The sequence below is a fragment of the Cupressus sempervirens genome, chromosome 8 (assembly GCF_028749045.1).
Source record: "Cupressus sempervirens isolate cs-2001-9-10 chromosome 8, ASM2874904v1, whole genome shotgun sequence".
In the NCBI taxonomy this organism is placed as follows: Eukaryota; Viridiplantae; Streptophyta; class Pinopsida; order Cupressales; family Cupressaceae; genus Cupressus; species Cupressus sempervirens.
This window is the reverse complement of record NC_143125.1, coordinates 74915348-74936099: the sequence shown is the minus strand read 5'-3', so window position 1 is coordinate 74936099 and position 20752 is coordinate 74915348. Positions and strand designations below refer to the sequence as shown.

Below are 20752 nucleotides of genomic sequence, written 5' to 3'. Positions count from 1 at the left end.
GGGAAACCCAACATGTATATCTAATTTCCCCATGTGAAAAAGCCTTACAAACTAATGAAGCCCGAGCATACGATCCTGCAAAAAAAGAATAAAAAACAGGTCAACCTTGTTAGGCCCAAGAAACTCAGCCAGAATTGGCCCAAATCCAAGCTGAATTCAAAACCTTGGTAGTCACCAAATCTAATATGATCTTCCATTTGCCCTTGAAAAAGGACAACAAAGTAATGAAAATACTACCTCCATGGAAGGCAAATTATTTCTTGTTAAATAAAAATGAACAGGGACGATGCAATAAAGATATCAATGAGTTGCGCTTTAAAAATCACATCTCTCCAAGCAGAAGTCCTTTTTCTTGCCATGCCATGTATGTGCCAAATTATGACGAAAATGGAAATGAAAAGGAAGAGAAAAGGCCGGTAGTAAAACAAGCCTTTGAACATAGTCCTCCAATCCAAACAACATCCTTAGCCTAACAAAGATTACATTTGGTAAAAGCTTCAAGACTGTAATGTATTTAGCAAGTTTGACCTAATCTAATAGGATCTTCCATTTGCCCTTGAAAGAGGACAACAAAGTAATGGAAATTCTACCTCCAGGGAAGGCAAATTATTTCCTGTTAAATAAAAATGAACAGGGACGATGCAATAAAGATATCAATGAGTATTGCTCTAAAAATTTCATCTTGCCAAGCAAAAGTCCTTTTTCTTGCCATGCCATGTATGTGCCAAATTATGAAGAAAATGGAAATGAAAAGGAAGAGAAAAGGTTGGTAGTAAAACAAGCCTTTGAACACAGTCCTCCAAGCCAACCTACATCCTTAGCCTAACAAAGATTACATTTGGCAAAAGCTGCAAGACTATAATGTGTCTAACAAGTTTGACCTAACAAAGGGCTTTTGGAATGTATCTCAACAATTGTACCTCAATTGTATGAATGGAATGTATGTTTGGCAGAAGAAGATCCCTACCTCAACAATTGTATGAATGGAATGTATTACCTTTTGGTATAAAACAACTCCTATTTTTCAAGGATTCAACCTTTGAACACAGTCCTCCAAGCCAACCAACACCCTTTGCCTAATAAAGATTACATTTGGAAAAGCCTAAAGGCCGTAATTTTTTTAGAAAGTTTGACCTAACAAAGGGCTTTTGGATAAGGGCAAATACAGGATGTAGAAGAAGATTGATACAAGAATGCTTTCTCCGTACCTCAATGGTTGTATGAATGGAATGTATTACCTTTTGGTAGTAAAACAACTCCTTCCATTTTTCAAGGATTCATGGATTCTATTTTTCAGCCTTACCACAAGTTTATTCAACCATACATTGATGACATTTTAGTCAATGTGTGAAAAGTCATTTGATTGACCTTCTCAAATTCATAAATATTTGCTAGTCTTGTGAATTTTCTTAAAATCGAGTAAGGTCTCATGGTGTACTGATTCTCTTACCTTTATTGGCACACATGTTTCTTCTAGAGGGCAAATGTTTGTTCAACTACACATTCTCCAAAAAAATTGTGCAGTAGAAATCAGAGATAAAAAAAAGTCTAGAACATTTTGTAGGATACTTTGCAAAAATTGCACATGCACGTCAAGAATTGAATAAACTCCTCTGAAAAGATGCATTAACATGGACAACTAAACATGAAGATCATTCAACTAATCAAATAACAAATATCAAATTGCTCACTTTGTGATTTGCTGGATCTGGGGACAAAATTCTTGAAACTTGAAACAAATGCCAGTGATACTACTTGGGTAGCTGATCTCAAAGAAATGGTTAATGGGAAAGAAGAATTGGTCAGGTATGAATTAGGGAGTTTCAAACAAGCTAAACTCAATAACCATAGTATTTACAAGGAATCACTCGCAACTTTTTGAGCTTTTGAAAAATTTCAAATGTTCATAGCTGATAAAGAATTTCTATTGCAAAGTGATCTTCGCAATATGCTAGGGTTCCTTGAAAGAGTTTCAAAAAATAAGGTGGCAAAAGGAAGGTTACATCAATGGCAACAATTCTTCCAGTTTCGTATTGAACACGTCGAACGAAAGAAAAATGTGATGGCCGATTTCCTTTCTATAGTAGCGCCTAGCTCAACTAATCAAATAACAAATATCAAATTGCTCACTTTGCGATTTGCTGGATCTGGGGACAAAATTCTTGAAACTTGAAACAAATGCCAGTGATACTACTTGGGTAGCTGATCTCAAAGAAATGGTTAATGGGAAAGAAGAATTGGTCAGGTATGAATTAGGGAGTTTCAAACAAGCTAAACTCAATAACCATAGTATTTACAAGGAATCACTCGCAGCTTTTTGAGCTTTTGAAAAATTTCAAATGTTCATAGCTGATAAAGAATTTCTATTGCAAAGTGATCTTTGCAATATGCTAGGGTTCCTTGAAAGAGTTTCAAAAAATAAGGTGGCAAAAGGAAGGTTACATCAATGGCAACAATTCTTCCAGTTTCGTATTGAACACGTCGAACGAAAGAAAAATGTGATGGCCGATTTCCTTTCTATAGTAGCGCCTAGCTCAACTAATCAAATAACAAATATCAAATTGCTCACTTTGCGATTTGCTGGATCTGGGGACAAAATTCTTGAAACTTGAAACAAATGCCAGTGATACTACTTGGGTAGCTGATCTCAAAGAAATGGTTAATGGGAAAGAAGAATTGGTCAGGTATGAATTAGGGAGTTTCAAACAAGCTAAACTCAATAACCATAGTATTTACAAGGAATCACTCGCAGCTTTTTGAGCTTTTGAAAAATTTCAAATGTTCATAGCTGATAAAGAATTTCTATTGCAAAGTGATCTTCGCAATATGCTAGGGTTCCTTGAAAGAGTTTCAAAAAATAAGGTGGCAAAAGGAAGGTTACATCAATGGCAACAATTCTTCCAGTTTCGTATTGAACACGTCGAACGAAAGAAAAATGTGATGGCCGATTTCCTTTCTATAGTAGCGCCTAGCTCAATGATCTCAAACAAGTTTAAAGAATACTAGATACATATATCACGCATAATCCTACATCCTAGACACCTTATACAATTATCCAACACAATAATCAAATAGAGCGACTCCTAGAATTTGTTGAAAATACCTAAACACCTTAAGAAATTGATCTAGACAGAGATCCTAAGTCAGGACGTTGTTGGACTGAAGCCAGTATAGCTACCCTCATTCTAAATTAGATACAAACAAGGGAAGTCGCTAATCGAGTCCTTGTAATCAAAGGATGATTGCATTTTGTTGGAAATAGTGTTAGACAAGGGTCATATCAAGGAAATAATCAACTCAACATGATCATCAATGGCTTTAATTGGCATAGAGAATTATATTTCAATAGCCTCCAACAATTACTAACTCAAGGAGTAATTCGTCGACAACCATGTCTTGTTAGTGATCAAGAGATCAAAATACGCATTCTGGCTTGATATGGAATTGGGACTTGTGAAGTAGTCCCTGTTGAATGGCCAACCCGGGTCGGTGCATTCCAAATCAAATTGGGTGGATCTCTAATTACCAACATCTCTACAACAACTTGCTCATGGACCTGCTTATCATAATTTTTTTCTATTAATTATAATTGAAGTCTGCTGCAAGAGTAGAGTAACAAGTATCAACAAGCGTATACAGAATCCATCCACAAGTACTCGATCTGTGGTTCGTTCAGATTAGCCATTATAAGCTTGGAGCATTGAAAAATAAATACCTAGGATCAAAAAACCAGCTAATAACAAAATAAAGTTACCAACTAGTAAACTATTCTACCATCCATGCTACCCATGGAACCATCTTCCCATTTGAGTCTCTTGGCTCCATCTCTGAGAATAGTGGTAGGATCTTTCATTAGTGCTTTCCATGGCAGGGCTGGAGCAGAAGGAGCAACACTAACCATCAGGCAGGGGGGTCTTCCAGCATTAAAATCTGCAACATTCTCAGTCACAACAATCATGTTTGGAGTGTCAATGTTGTTTGCTAATTTATTAACAAAGTGGCTAATTCTTGATCTGCTGGTAACCAGCCTGTTTGTGCTGGTGCTTGGTGTTGGTTATTCAGTTCATCAAGCTCCTTTCTCAGCTTGATCTGGTCAAGCATATCTTTAAGCATGCTGTCAAAGTTGAAGGGCTCTTTATCACTTGTCCTAATTTCGTATTGCATTCTTTCCTCCTCAAGAATCTTGGTGCAGGTGCTGGTAATCCTTAGCAACTAATTTTCCTTTACTTTATATGTGATTGTGACTTGCATAGAAATTTTCTGCATAGTGAGTCTCCGCAGAGACTCAGTAAGGAGGATCCTATTCCTACCTTTAAATATATCATCATTCGTAACTATCCAAATAAACCAAAGCAAGATGAAAGAATGGCCCAGGATATGTTAAGCTCTTTGGAGATGCCATGGATGTTACCAGAGAAAGCTTGAAAAATGTGGATGTCATAGTTAATATGGATACCAAACCAGCTCCAGACCTCTTTGGCAAAGTTACATTCAGAGAACAGGTGGATAATAGATTCAAGCTTAGTTAAGGTTAACTGATGAAGGAAGGCTTGCCAGAGGAAACACTGGATTTTGGGTTCAACATTACGATGCCAGATAGAAGAAAAGTGCTTAGAACAATATTCGGAGCAAGGTGACAAGACCATTTGCTATTGAGAGAGTCAAAGACTTCATCACTATCAGACTTAGCTTTAATTGCAAAAAGAGGAGATCCATCTGGCCAACACAGACCACTTGCTATTGAGAGAGTCAAAGACTTACACTAACAGACTTAGCTTTAATTGCAAAAAGAGGAGATCCATCCGGCCAACACAGAAAGGGTAGCCTGCCAACTTCCTCCCCATAAACTCCTGGGAGATTGGCATTCTGTTGGGCATCTTTAAGAACAATATATGTTCTTTTGTGGGAGGAGGCTTGTTAAATCTGGAAGCAATTTCCTCCCATCTACAGAGTTCTCCTTCATCAATGAGGTCACTGACTTTGCTAATGCTTAATCTGTCCCAGGCCTTGGCTGAGAAGCCTTGTAGGAGTGCAAGGGGTTTTTCATGTCTTTCCAGATTCCACCAGGGCAACTTTTCTCCACAAATTCTTGATTTGCTATCCATGATCCTAAACCCTCACACCCAAAGCCTCACCCTCTCCAATGCTTTTTGTAAAGTTTTATGTTATGTTGTGATCTAGATTGGTGTAAATCTCAATTTTATTAGTCTTGAAATTGAAGATGTTTAGATACCGTTATTGATTACTGGATTGCTATTGAAGATTTAATTTCTTGAACTGGATATATATAGATTTTATGTATTATAATCTGCAAGTCAGAAGGTAAGATTACCGCTGTTATTGATCTACCTCTACTGCAGATTATAATCATATTATATATGTGAATTGGTGCAGTGAAGAGACGTGATGAAGAATCATGTATCAAACTGAATATACACCTACACATTCCTGGGACAGGTCACAGCGGTTTAACACATTGATAATATTGGTTAATAAGACCACGATGTATAATCTGCGGTTTGTTAAAGGAAATCAGAGTAATGCGTGAGAAGATAGATATCTTAATCTTTGGTGGTAAATGGTCTATAATAGCCATCGAAAGACAGTATTAATATACTAGCCATCGACAGTATTAATAGTCTTACTTACGTGAGTAACAATATTGTTATCGGCAGATGACAATATAGTGAGCTATCGGCAATATGAATAACTATGAACTAATTACATTATATAAACTAATCACAAATATATATATATATATATATATATATATATATGTATGTATGTATGTATGTATGTATGTATGTATGTATGTATGTATGTATGTATATAATTACGTAATCAGTTTAAAGTTTGAAAATAATCATAAGAAATTATAAATTCAATTTCACATAGGCTAACATTCTTAACACTCCCTCTTTAGCAAGGGAAATTGAATTACACAATAACATATAATCAATATTATGTTTTAGACTAAGGGAGAGAAAGAAGAAAGAAAAAAATAATGGATTTTCATGGTGTCCGGCTATCGCCCAAAAGACCCATGAAGGTTATCATTGTGTCCAGCAGAATTCGGCCCAAAGAACAAGGATAACCCAAACTTTCAAAACAATGGGTTTTCATGGTATCCGACTATTGCCCAAAAGATCCATGAAGGTTATCAATGTGTCCAGCAAAATCCGGCGCAAAAGATAACAACAATTTTAACCATTGTTTGAAAATAGATCAACTAAAATAAAGTCGTCACTTTATCATAGGATCAGAACACATGAAAGGTCATCACCTTTCTCAAGAAAAGTCGTCACTTTTCACAATACAAGCTTGCAAGCAAAAATTAGAAAATAATTGTATTCATGAATAACAAATTCATTTACAACAATATCATACCAAGTTTTTCTCGGAAGTACACAATTTTCAACTTCACAAGAGTTTTGGTGAAAATATCAGCATTCTGTTCATTTGTATTGATATAACTCAATTTAATGATATCTCTGCCGACCATGTCTCTTATGTAGTGATAGGGAGTCTCAATATGCTTTGATCGATTGTGGAAAATTGGATTTTCTGATAGCTTGATACAACTTTGATTATCACAATGGATCACAGTTGGTTTTCCAAATAGCCCAAATAGAAGTTTTCTTAACCAAACTGCTTCATGTGCTCCCATGGAAGTGGCTACATACTTGGCTTCGGTAGAACTTAAGGCAACAACTGGTTGTTTTCTACTGAACCAAGATACCATCGCTGACCCAACGCTGAAGCAACAACTTGTAGTGCTCTTGCGGGTAGAGGAACATCCTGCCCAATCTGAATCAGTATATCCTTCCAAATTTATCTCAACCTTTTCATATTTTAGTCCAAAACCAATAGATCCTTGTAAATATCTTAATATATGTTTTGTAGCCATAAGATGGATCTTCTTGGGTTTACACATGAAGTGACTAAGAACATTTGTAGCATAGCATATATCAGGTTTGGAATTCACAAGATACATAAGAGATCCAATTATTTGTCTGAAGAGAGTAGGATCAATGTCCTCAGATTTTGATGCTTCTTCTTTTAGCTTGTGTAAGTTTGTTTCCATTGTGGTAGATAAGGGCTTACTATCCATCATTCCAAATCTGGTCAAAATATCTTTAGTGTACTTTCCTTGATGTAAGAAAATGTAGTCTTCTTTTTGATTAACTTCTAATCCCAAGAAGTAGTGTAGTAACCCTAAATCTTTCATTTCAAATTCAGCTATCAAATCTTGCTTACATTTTTCAATTAATTTATCATCACCTGTTATCAACAAGTCATCAACATAGAGAACAAGTATTACCATTCCATCACTGGTGGTTTTGAAGTATATGTTAGAATCAGCTTCATTTTTTGAGTATCCGAGTTTGGAAAGGTAGTTATCTATCCTTTCATACTAGGCTTGAGGAGCCTGTTTGAGACCATAGAGTGCTTTCTTGAGTTTACATACATATAAATTTTTATCTTTTATGATGAACCCTTCAGGTTGTTCTATGTAGACTTCTTCATTAATGACCCCATTTAGGAAAGCAGTTTTTACATCCATTTGATGAATCTTCCAACCTTTTGAAGCTGCAATTGCAATGATTGTTCTTACAGAAGTGTAACAAGCTACTGGTGCAAAGGTTTCTTCATAGTCAATGCTAGCTTTCTGGGAGAATCCTTGAGCAACAAATCTAGCTTTGTGTTTTTCAATACTTCCATCAGCAGCGTATTTGATTTTGTATAACCATTTTGAAGATACAACTATTTTGTCTTTAGGCCTAGGAACAATATCCCAAACATCGTTCTAAATTATGGAATTGTATTCTTCTACCATGGCATCTTTCCATTCTTGTGACTTTAGGGCTTCTTTAGCTGTAGATGGTTCGATTTTGTTTATCTCAGTTATAAGAGCAGTATAACATGATTGATTTCGAGTTCTCTTGTTTTCTTTTGAGATCTCATCTGGTTCCACATTGTTTTCTTCAAGCATCTTCCTTGCCCATAATGGCTTTTTCTTTCCATTAGTTATATCTAGTTCTCTCTCTTCAGGTGTATGCTCCCTCTGATTTTTAGTTTGTCTAATTTCCTCATCATCTGGGATTGGTTCATCTTCTATGCTGGTTGAAAGTTTTAAAGCAGAATCCTCTTCAAAAATTACATCTCTACTTATTTCAACTGATCTTTGTCCAGGAATGTAGATTCTATAACGCTTGGAATTTTCACAATATCCTATAAATATACCTCTCTTCCTAGAAGGTTCAAGCTTAGTCCTCTTTTCTTTGGGTATGTGAATGTATATTGGACATCTGAATATTCTAAGATGACTTAGATCTGGTTTGATCCCTGAGAAGACTTCTTCAGGTGTGGTATTCTTTAGAAATGAATGTGGACATCTGTTTTGAATATATACTGCAGTCTTAGAAGCTTCTGCCCAAAATGAGGCATGCATATTTTGATCACGTAACATAGCTTTTGCAGCTTCAATAATGGTTTTGTTTTTTCTTTCTGCGACTCCATTTTGTTGAGGATTATAAGGTACTGTATACTCCCTCTTAATCCCAATAGAATTACAAAAACTTTTGAAGATGTCAGATGTATATTCTCCTCCATTGTCTGATCTTAATGTTTTAATCCTTTTGCTTGTCTGATTCTCTACTAATGCTTTGAAGGTTTTAAATTTTGATAGAACTTCATTTGATTCTTTGACTTTCAAGAAATAGATCCAAGTCTTCCTAGAAAAGTCATCAATGAAGGATATGTAATAAAGGAAAACTCCTAGAGAAGGCGTGGGCATGGGTCCACAAAGGTCTGAATGAACTAATTCCAAAACTGATTTTGACCTATGTTCACTAGAGGGAAAAGGTTTTTTTATGATTTTCCCTAGAGCACACCCTTTGCAAGTTCCTCTATGAGATGAGTCTAGTTTAGGAGTACCAGAAGTTATCTTATCTAAATTAGGAAGTGAACTAAACCCAATGTGCCCAAATCGTCTATGCCATAATTCATTAACATTGGATGTTTCGAGACTAAGAGCTTGAGTTTGAATGTTACTTAATCTATATGATGTTCCAAATCTAGACCCTATGATAATAGCATTTTTCATATTTGAGTTATTATGCCAATATAGTACTTTGTCTTTGTTGAAGGTGACATGATACCCATCATCTGTTAACTTTGAGATAGAAATAAGGTTCCTTTTTATACTTGGTACAAATAAGACATCTTTAAGATTAAGTGTAGTTCCATCCTTTAATTTTATAGAAAATGTCCCAATACCTTTTATAGGATAGGTAGAATTGTCTCCAATAGTAACTCCTTCAGTGATATGAGTTCCAAATGTATCAAACATATCTCTAAATCTGGATATGTGACGGGATGCACCACTGTCTACAATCCAAGCTTCTTTATTTAAATTTACTTCACTTGAAAGTGCAGAATAGTATAGTTGATTTTCATCTTCCTTTGTTTTAGCAAGGGAGGCTAGAATTTTTTCTCTTTCTGGACAGTTTCTGAATGTGTGTCCTATTTTCTCACACTTAAAACATTTAACATGAGAATGGTCTTTCTTAAACTTCTTTTTATTATTATTATTGAATTTCCTTTTATTGAATTTCTTCTTTCTTTTGTTCGAGACAGTGTGAAGAGCCTGATTTTCTCCCTCTTGATTTGAAGTGATCCCTCTGGAGATTGGCCTTGATTCTTTTGCTATGCATTCATTTTTCAATTGATCAAAAGTAGGAATAGAGGGTCTGCTTACAACTTGTATGAAGGTATCCCAAGACATTGGAAGCCCTCGCAGAGCTATTAATGAGAGTTCTTGATCATCAATTTTGTTTCCAATGGAAGATAATTGTTTCTTTGTTTCAGAGATTTTCTCAAAATAAGAGTGAATAGAGTCTCCTTTTTCGATTTTAGTATTCAGTAATTTGGATTTTAAGGTGATTAGTTTACTTGAGTTATTTATCTCAAATGTATTTTTTATGGTCTTGAATACTCCATATGCACTTTTGATCTTTGATATGGAAGGAAGGATGTGATCTTTAACTGAATCAACAATGGTTTTCCTTGCCTTGTTATTTCGTCTTTTCTAGGTGAGTTTTTCGGTTTCATCTTGAGGTATTGGAATATCTTTTTCAATGTTTTCTTCAAGTTCCAGTTCTTCCAGAATTGTAATGATACAGGTTTTCCAAGAGAAGAAGTTTGATGCACCTTCAAGTCTGTCTTCCACCCTCACATTATTTGCCATTATTTCTTCTTTAAAAAAATTGAGATTTCTCTACCAATTTGGCTCTGATACCATGTAAAGTTTTATGTTATGTTGTGATCTAGATTGGTGTAAATCTCAATTTTATTAGTCTTGAAATTGAAGATGTTTAGATACTGTTATTGATTACTGGATTGCTATGTAAGATTTAATTTCTTGAACTGGATATATATAGATTTTATGTATTATAATCTGCAAGTCAGAAGGTAAGATTATTGCTGTTATTGATCTACCTCTACTGCAGATTATAATCATATTATATATGTGAATTGGTGCAGTGAAGAGACGTAATGAAGAATCACGTATCAAACTGAATATACACCTACACGTTCCTGGGACAGGTCACGGCGGTTTAACACATTGATAATATTGGTTAATAAGACCACAATGTATAATCTGCTGTTTGTTAAAGGAAATCAGAGTAATGCGTGAGAAGATAGATATCTTAATCTTCGGTGGTAAATGGTCTATAATAGCCATTGACAGTATTAATATACTAGCCATCGACAGTATTAATAGTCTTACTTACGTGAGTAACAATATTGTTATCGGCAGATCACAATATAGTGAGCTATCGGCAATATGAATAACTATGAACTGATTACATTATATAAACTAATCACAAATATAAATATATATATATATATATATATATATATATATATATATATATATATATATATATATAAAATAGTAATAATGATATATATATATATATAATATTATATGTATATATAAAAATATGTATATAATTATGTAATCAGTTTAAAGTTTGAAAATAATCATAAGAAATTATAAATTCAATTTCACGTAGGCTAACATTCTTAACACTTTTCAGATGACTTTAAATACTATAGAACCTTATACCTTGATTTTTCACTTTCCTGAGAAGAGGTCATGAATATGTAAATTCTTCCAAGACTTCCCTACACCTTTGGTGGATATTGCAATCCATTTGACATCAAGGGCTATACCCTGCCACCTTAGATCCTTTAGTCCAAGGCCACCTAACTCCTTGCTTATTGCACACTAGTTCCACTTGACTGTATGCCTCCTATGCTCTCTACTATCTGGTCACAAGAAATCTCTAATAATCTCCTGCACGTAATTGATCTGATTCTGGTTGAAAAGCCAGACTTCGTAGTAATACATAGTATAGGCTGACAAGATTTTCTGACATTCTTGGACTCTACTAGCCAAGGACAGTTAATTATCTTTCCATTTGCCAATCTTACTCTCAATTTTACTTTTGATCCAAACCCACATGGCATTCTGATTGGTTCCAATAGAGAAGGGTATCCCCAAATACTTGACTATGTGAGTGGGACCGCCCCAGGAGAAGCCAAAGTTACTATACCAGTTGGGGGGTGTTCATCCTAGTGTTTCCTGATGCTTTTTGGAAGATATCATGTTTAGTGGACAGTTCAATGAGTAAGGCAAATATCAACAATAATGATACCTCTGAGTTTGGTAGGATTGTAACTCTAACTTTTGGAGATAGGATTCATCTCTCAGAATATAATGCAAGCTGTCAACAACAGTAACAAATAGGGAAGGGGCTAGTGGGCAGTCTTGTCTGATGGATCTAGAGAAGGGGAAGGGATTTGATCTGGAACCATTTATCTCCACTGCCGCAGAGGCATTTTCCATTTAAACGAGTACCATCTTAATGAAGCATTTTGGGAACCCCAAGCACTCTAGCATCAGTTTGATAAACTTCCATTCTACCCTATCTTAGACTTTTTCTCATAGTCTATGAGGAACATAGCTGCTTGTTGGCCTGAGCTCTTTGCCCAGTTCATAGCCTCCCAACAAGTGATGAGGTTTTCCAGGATATATCTGCCCTTTACAAATCCTGTCTGAGTCTGGTTGATAACATAAGGAAGAACATCTTTGAGTCTGAGAGCAAGAGTTTTTGCCAAGATTTTATATGACACATAAAGAGGGTGATGGGTCACCAATTCTTTATTAGAGTCTTGTCCCAATCCTTGGGTATGCGTTTGATTAATCTTGAATTGCCTCAACACCTAAGGATCCACACTCCACAGCTTCTTGATACCTAAGGTGAATTTTATAGAACTCCACAGGGATTCCATCTGGCCTTGGAGCCTTGTCATTACTCATTTGGGAAATAGCAAGAACAATCTCTTATCTAGAGATGGGTTGTGCTAACCTAATCTTATCTTGTTCTAAGACTCTTTCTCGGATTGGTTTTTCTGATTCTATTTCTCTCTCGTTCTATATTTGGACCAATGTCTGATGAGGTAAAGAGGTTCTTATAGTATGCTGCAAAGGTTTTCAATATCTCACTGCTCCTCTCAATCAGTCTATCCTCTTCTCTAATGACATCAATCTTGTTTCTTGCTTCCTTGTTCTTCAGGATTTGAAAGAAATATTTAGAGCCCTTATCTCCATGGTCAATCTAATTAACTCTGGCTCTTGTGTTTGCCCCCTGAATTTTAATCTGGTGAATCCTTCTCAAAGCATCCCTAGCCTCAGCTAGGGTGGTTTGCAGGTTGGTGCTCCTTGGATCAGATTGCAAGTCTGTTTCTGCTTTTACCAGAATGTTATGTAGGGAAACCTCTTCCCCTCTCATATCCTTGACTCTTTTTCTACCTATGGTCTGGAAAGCTTTCCTCTAGCTACTGATCATAGATGTCTATCTAATAGAGGCATCAGGGTGCTTAACAACACAGTGATAAAACCAACTCACCATTATAGTTACATTATTCAGGCCAAGATCTTTGAGCACAGATGTATTGAGGGAAAACCAAGTGGGTTTGGAACCAACCAAAGGTTGCTGGTTTAACCAGAATACAAGAGCAATAAATGCGTGGTGGTCAGATAAGGTGAAAGAATAAACTAGAACACTGGATCCTTCCTCAGAGTTTTGAAGACTAAAGGTGTTTCTATTCACTTAAAATCTTTCCAACGTACAACAGATCCTTTTGTTCCCCTTCTAATAGTTGGTCCAAGTATACTAGAGGCCATTTTGCTCATTCCTATTCCCAGCAAGGGGATCAAATAAAAGGTGTTTGTTGATCATTTTAGTCCAGAAGAACTTCTCCTCTCTGCATCCTCTCACTTTACGTTGCTGTCCCTCTATCACTTAAAAATCTCTGGCCAATACCCAGGGGATATCCTTCAACTGGGAGATCCAGTTCCACAATGAGATTCTATCCAAATGCTCATTTGGTGCGTACCTTGGTGATTGAGACTAAGCCATGCTGCTCTGTTGCATGGCGAGGTGCCCCATCATAATTTTGCAGAATTTCCTTGCAATTATTACCACTCCCATCTTACAAAAATCTTCTTTGACTCCAGTCACACCAATTATATAAAGTTTTGCTTAGTCCAACATTTCAGACCATAAAATCCTGAACTAGATGTTATTAACACCACTACATGGTTCCAAATTTGGCTTCAACGCAACGACCCAATCTGGAGCTTTGCTGAATACGCCTGTCAACCTGAGGCATTCTCTGATGAATACCATTCTCGATGGTCACGACTCTTTGTTCATCATCACCTATATAGGAGATGGCCTAATCCTTAGGACAATCCTCCCGAACATTGTTCGACGACTGACAATGTTGACACAAATTAACGTCATCACCATACCGGTAACCTTAGTTTGGTTTAAATAAAACTAGGAGTAGACCCAACTACTATTCAAAGGGGTTTAGGTCAATTCTTGAATAGACCTCATGGGTCCGTTTCCACAGTTAACAACAAAGAGGAATTTGTGTATTTGTCTTTGGATGTAAAGACCCTTGTGATGTGACATGCTGTTTTCACATTTGTCGGAAACTTTATTGCTCTAGTGGATATTGGGGTCAACTGAATGATGCTTATCCTTTGGATAAGATAGTCACATGGGCATCCATTTCAGTAAAGTTATTCTTGCCTTGTCAATATATTTTAGATGGATCTCAAACTCAATTGTAATTTGGTTGAGTTGCTTAAGGTATACTCCCTCTATATAAAGAGGCAAAGAACCCACATTCAAACAAAGTGTGAGTAAGGAGAGAATTGAGGTTGTCTCCAAGTTTGTGTTTCTTAGCCTGTAGAGTTCAGTTCTAAAAGGGCAGGTAAAGAGTATGCTCTCAGATCTTGTATCTGATCAGAAATCAGACCCTGTTGTTTAGTTTGGTAATATGTATAATGCGAGTCCAATCTCTATTGTAATGAGTGTGTTGTCTACAACTTGATTGTAATTTTTTTGTATCAGAGCCTTAAATAAATCGACTTTTCCTTGAAGCATTGTGTTCTTCTGAAAGTTTCACTATCATTTTATCTTGCTCCTTGAGTTGGTCTAAATCTTTCATCTTATTTTCCCGTGTAAGCCAAGGACTTGCGTTTTGGGACTTCGAAGGTGGTCAAGCAGTCACACTCCCTTACAGAGCAGATCGGATATCATGACAGCTGCAAACAATTTCTTGAATCACACATCAGTTTCTTCACCCCCAGAATAGGAAATGGTTAGTTTAAACTCTACATTAGATCCCAGGGTTGATCCTACTGTTTCTAGTTCTAGTTTGAATATTAATGTGCAATATGAAAAAGGTTGATAGAGGGGCATTCATAATGATGTGTGTAAGATCCACCTTTTCCTAATTGCACAGTCAAAAGGAAAATGACCCAGTTGGCTCAAGTAGTGCTAAGTGAGTGTAATAATCCTTCGTAATTATGATTATGATGAGATGGATTTGAAGTAGGATTAAGTAATGCAATATAGAAGACCAAATAGACAAAGATCAGGCAGACCCTTGCAACGAGCAGAGACAAAAACTATGTAGCAATATTGACCTATGGTTAAAATCTGAGGTTCGTTTTGAGGGTTGTAGGTTGCCTAATCACCTTGTACCTTACAATTTTGCTTGAAACATTCAAAGTCCATTCATCAGGTCCTATGCTTTCCAGATTTGAAATAACAACTTCGTCACTTGTTCTTGCACAAAAAAAAGGGAAATTGTTAGGTTGAAAGGGGTTTGCCCTGGTCAAACCCTTGCTCATGGATCAACCTTAAAATTGAAATGAGATTGCATGAAGGAAATCATGTAAGTATAAAGGTGAATATTAGATCTACCATGTAAGTGTTTATAACTTCATGAACAGATATTAAGATTGTACATATTTACGAAGATGCTTGTATGTTGGTTGATAGTAATTGTTGAACCTTGGAAAGTAGGAAGGAATCAAGGATCCCTTGTTTATGGATCAACCTTAAAATTGAAACGAAATTGCACAAAGGAAATCATGTAACTATAAAGGTTTAGATCTACCTTGTAAATATATATACCTTCATGGACAGATATTAAGATTGTACATATTTACGAAGATGCTTGTATGTTAATTGATAGTAATTGTTCAACCTTGGAAAGTTGAAAGGAATCAAGGATGCCTTTCACAACTGTATGGATCTATAATGCCACTCCAAGATCTTCAATTTTGTTATGCTTGATAATTCTTGCCTTGAAGAATGGATGAATGGATTGCATGTAGATGGACACAAGGAACTTCTTGCTTGATTGAGAAGTACTCTACTTGGTCCTCATAGGAGAGAATCTTGCTACAATGGAGAAGATTGCCTTCAAAATGTGTTAGGATGCATAAAGTATGCTTGAAACTTGATCTTGAAAACTTGAATTCACAATTGTAAAGGTGCACTTGAACTTCAATCTTGTCTTGTGAACTTGATTGCTCGTGGTTACCAAAATGAGGAGAGATAGACTACTCATATACATCTCACAAAATTTTGGGGGATCGTAGCCATCACAAGCCAATTGTAAATCTTGAAATCCCACTAAAACACCAGAATGGGCTACCTATTTAAATTTGGGCTTAAATGTTGGGGTATAAGTTGCCTAGCATCGGGATATTAGAAAATTTTGAGGAAGTGGAGAATAAAGAGAAGATGCTGGAAGAAAAGGAACTAGGTTGCTGGATCAAGCATAATGGACATAAAAGTCTTGAAATTGCCAAAATGGGGCATAATATAGGTGCTGACATTTTAGGACGGTACAATTAAGGTATACAAAAGCATGAGGGCTTTCTTCTTTCTTAGACTCGAATTGCCACAATTTCCCTTCTTTTGCATCCAACATTACTTCGTAATTTTCCTTTCTTTTTTCCTTTCTAATTTTCAAATGGCAGCTATCCCATTACTATTTTTGCAACCATTCATTCTAAGGTTCTTTTTTTCTCAATTGCTGAGAAAGTAGGCACCCCATCATATTTCCTTTGGATGGATTAGGGCTTTTCTGATTTGCCTCAGTATCATTTTATAAATCCAAATTAGTATGATTTGCATTGCTTTCAAAATCCCCAAACTCTGGTGTAGTAAATTGTAAACTATTCTGAATTTTACAAGCCATCTGAGAAAAAAATCTGTAGCTAAGCAGCTCCCTTGGAAGTGCTGTCTTTGCATTTCATTGGCAGTCATTTGGCATTAGAACTTGCAGCTGTTGTTTTATCCACCAACATTTTTCTATGAAAACCAAGGTATGTCTGCATCCCTTATGTTCCCAGGCAGGGTGGCACAGCCCATAATTGCGCAGAGGCATTGCCCTAGAAATACCGGATATTGAATGGATTTGTCATGGCTCCAGCCAAAACAGTGGCAATGTTGATGACCATTCCGTCGATGCCTATGTCACCATTGGATGGCACCAAAGGCGTTTGAGCGCCATGAAAGGGCTGATGTAATGGCCACATGCACTGAAATGAACACTAGATCTCTGATCTCATGCAAAACCACTCCGCAATAATGTTCACAGACGTTAGAACCATAGCATGGCATTGAGTTTCACAGGCAGGGCTCTTGGAAAAATGACCTTTTTCTACCACCACAATAATTTCCAGACATTACAACCAAATACATTGCATTGAGCTTCACAGCAGGGATCTTGGAGAAATGGCCTTTTTATGCCAATGTTGGAATGCCTGTTCTCTTCAGTGACATAAATACACCGCACAACTCTTTCTGTAATTCTTCGCTGTAGCACCTTACATATTTGCATTGCAGATTTTTACTGTCAAAATGCAAGTAATTACTCATGGTTTTTGTTTAGATAGACTCTTCCCACATGTATTGATTGTGGAAATCCTTTTGGCATCATTTTTTTTGTTGCAGATATTTCCTCAACAAATTATTATAACTGGTTGTTTCAGATGGTGATGAATTGTACAAAAGGGCTGGAAATTTCATGTTCAACATAAACACTGTTACAAAGAGCTCAGAAAGTTTCTCGGCAGCACCTGTTCAGAAAATTGCAGCAGTCCTCTCAATGAGATCATTACCACATTGAGCATCATAACTCTCAAGTGGGGGTTTCTTCTATTTGTCTTGTGGCTTTCCAGGATAGTATTTAGGAAAAAGGAAGTGCATCATATCAGCAAACAAATGCTGGAAATTACAACTTTTGTACAACAGAGTTACAAGTCTTATCCTATGAAAATCAGAAAAAAGTAGCATCTGAGCTTTTTTTTAAAGGGACGAAAAGTTTACATCTTAAAATAAACATTGAATTATAGCCGTGTGATGCACAGCCATATCTTTTTTGATAGCATTCAACTTTTGCAACTAGAATGGAAATTTATCTTCATTATTCTGTTTTTTGTATGTTTAGTTTTATTGACAAGCCTTATGCATTCAATCCATTTTAACTTATTTTGTACATGCAAAATGCAATGGTTGTGCCAATTGTGTTAACTTTTTATGTTAGATCAATCTGATAATGAGATAATTAGTTATCAATAAAGCTCTTAGATCAGTGCTCATGGCCTAGGAGGTGATTGATCAGCAAGGCAGGTCTCTGTTCAGGTTTGTATGTTTTTGTCTTAATGAGTGAGAATTTAACTCACTGTGAATGTCTTGGTATACTGTTGGAAACCTTTCTTGTAACTATGAGAATTTAACTCACTGTGAATGTCTTGGTATACTGTTGGAAACCTTTCTTGTAACTACCCCATGCCAGAGACTATTTCTAGGAGTTGAGGCTCTACTTGGTTTGAGAAAGCATTTATCTCACCACGGGGATCTTTCTCTAAGATTTAAGGTCTTACTGGTAATTATTCACAATGAGCATTTTAGTGAAGGGTTGTAAACCCTATTAATAAGTAGTAAGCATCTAGCCTAATATGTGGATCCAAATACAAGATGTTTGGGTCTGATAATAATAATTCAATGATTGCAGCTTCATTCTTATGCAACTTTTTATATGTGATCCATATTCTTCTCACATAAGCATAACTGTTGGAAATGAGTATGGAGACGTGGCCCATTTATTTGATAATTGGTGTTTGATTTGTTTAATTTCATATCAAATTTGTTTTTTTTCAAGTGGCAGTTTTAAATTTTATTGATATTCAATAATGAATGTGTTTGCTTCAGGGCACTGTGAAACTTTTATTCCAGCCAGCAGAAGAAGGTGGTGCAGGAGCTCTTCGTATGATTGAAGCTGGGGCTCTTGGAGATGCAGAAGCTATTTTTGGTCTACATGTTTCACCAAGTTTACCAGTTGGAAGTATTGGTTCAAGATCTGGGCCGATGCTGGCTGCATCATGTGTGTTTGAAGCTATTGTAGAAGGCAAAGGAGGGCATGCAGCAGCACCACACTTGGCTTCAGATCCAGTAGTAGCAACATCCTATGTTATTTTGGGTTTGCAACAGCTTGTTTCGCGGGAGAGTGACCCTCTTGATAGCCAAGTATAAATTTAATCTGATGCTTTTTAGTGGAAAGTAGGTCCTATGTTATTTAAATTTGAATAGAAACTTAATAATTTTGATAGTAATACATCTACTTTCTTATTAGAAAAGGAAATACGAGGAAAGATAAATGATAGATCTCACAACAGAACATAAGGAAACTGATTAAATATTTTCCAAATAGACACTTTGCTGAACAAATCAACATAATCTAAACAAAAGTCTATTTGTGGAGTTGCTTCTTCCACGGAGCCATGGGAGACTATAGAACTTTTGTTGATTTGATGTAGCAGAGACTTAGTGATTTTATTGTTAGTGGAAGCTGAACAACCCAAAAAAGTGAATGAAAGGTTATAATTCTAAAGAACAGAACATTCTATTTTTTTTTTTGTTGATTTTTTAAAATAAAAATTGAGGTTTTCAGTTTTTTGCAAATTTTAAACGAAATTCATGGGTTTTTGGCTCTACAGATTTCTTCACCATTTTCTCGCAATAAAAATGGAGTTTTCAAAGATCTGCAAGGGTTCTCTGTTCTTGTAACAAAGAATCTCTGGATTTTTTGATTAGCAGGTTTTTGTATGATTTTTTGTCCCAAAAATAATGGAGAGTTTAAATTTTTTTTGGTCTTTATGCTGCTTTTTGATGATTGTTTGACAAAATGGTGGGGTTTCACCTTTTTCTCTACAAAACGAAGGATTTTGATGATTTTTCCACAAAATCATTTGTGATTTCAATATTACATTGAAGGTTTAATGATTTTTTAACATAATCACAGTGCTGTTGTATAGTGGTTGCTTTTGACTTTTTTTTATAGCAAAATCATGGTTATTGAGTCTCTTCCTGATTATTTTGATCAATAAAAATCGACGTTTGAACTTTGCCTTTTTGGTAAATGGTCCAATCAATTGAAGTATTGTGATGCCAATCAGGTCTATGCAATAGGCTGCAAAATGGAATGATATGGTGGCTCATTGGTCTTCCTCCAACCAAAGTTAGTTAGAGCCTTAACTTTGATTATTTATAGGACATCCTCTTGCACCTTAAAGACAAACCACATCTAATAGACCACAGGGCGATTTGAGTAATGAAGCAGCTTGTAGGGTTCACATGTTAAGAGCACCTGATACTGGTCTGGTTTGAACTAGTACTGGTCTTGGTCTGAATCTCTTGTGGGTCTGTCAAAGGTGTGCTCCAGGTGAAGTGGTGTATCTTGGCTGAACCTGAGTGAACCCACAGCAAATCTAGATGTCTGGGTGCCAAAATTAGTTTTTTCTTGGTAAAATCTATTTTTTGTTGAAGCTTGAAAATGTTAAAAACAACTTCTAAAATACTTAAGGAGGTTGTCTTTTATCATTGTTTTGGTAAACAGCTGGTTTTCTCCTAAGGCTGAGTAAAAGCTTTGCTTCTAGCATTAAACAGAGGAAGTTGAAGATCAATTTTTGATACTTGAACAAGTGCTGCAGCTTTTTTCCTACTCATTTCTGAGCTTCAATTGGCTGAAAGGCAAGTTTTTTTTTTGTTATTTTAAATCCTGTTTTGTTTCTTAAACATAAACTTATTTGTTTTAAAAATTTAATGTTTAGTTTCCTATTTTCTTGCATTCTTTTGATTTTGTTTTAAACTTGTTCATCAAATTTCTTGCCATAGGAACTAGAGTGTCATCTACCTCTTCTCTGCAGGCACAAATGAACATCAATAATGCAAAATAGATCCAAGTTGTCCTCAAGTGGGGAGGATTTGATTGGAACTATTGGGATGTAGAACATAATAGTCAT

At 35.9% G+C, this 20752-nt stretch overlaps 1 protein-coding gene across 1 annotated transcript in view; it reads left to right on the top strand.

Annotated features, from left to right (window-relative positions):
- The window catches only part of LOC149541705 (IAA-amino acid hydrolase ILR1-like 5), a 138663-nt gene that overhangs the window by 50681 nt on the left and 67230 nt on the right, over positions 1-20752 (top strand). The window contains exon 3 of the mRNA XM_089796827.1: positions 18663-18977. Within this exon, the coding sequence (XP_089652953.1) occupies positions 18663-18977 (315 nt within the window). The remainder of the gene's footprint in view (positions 1-18662; positions 18978-20752) is intronic.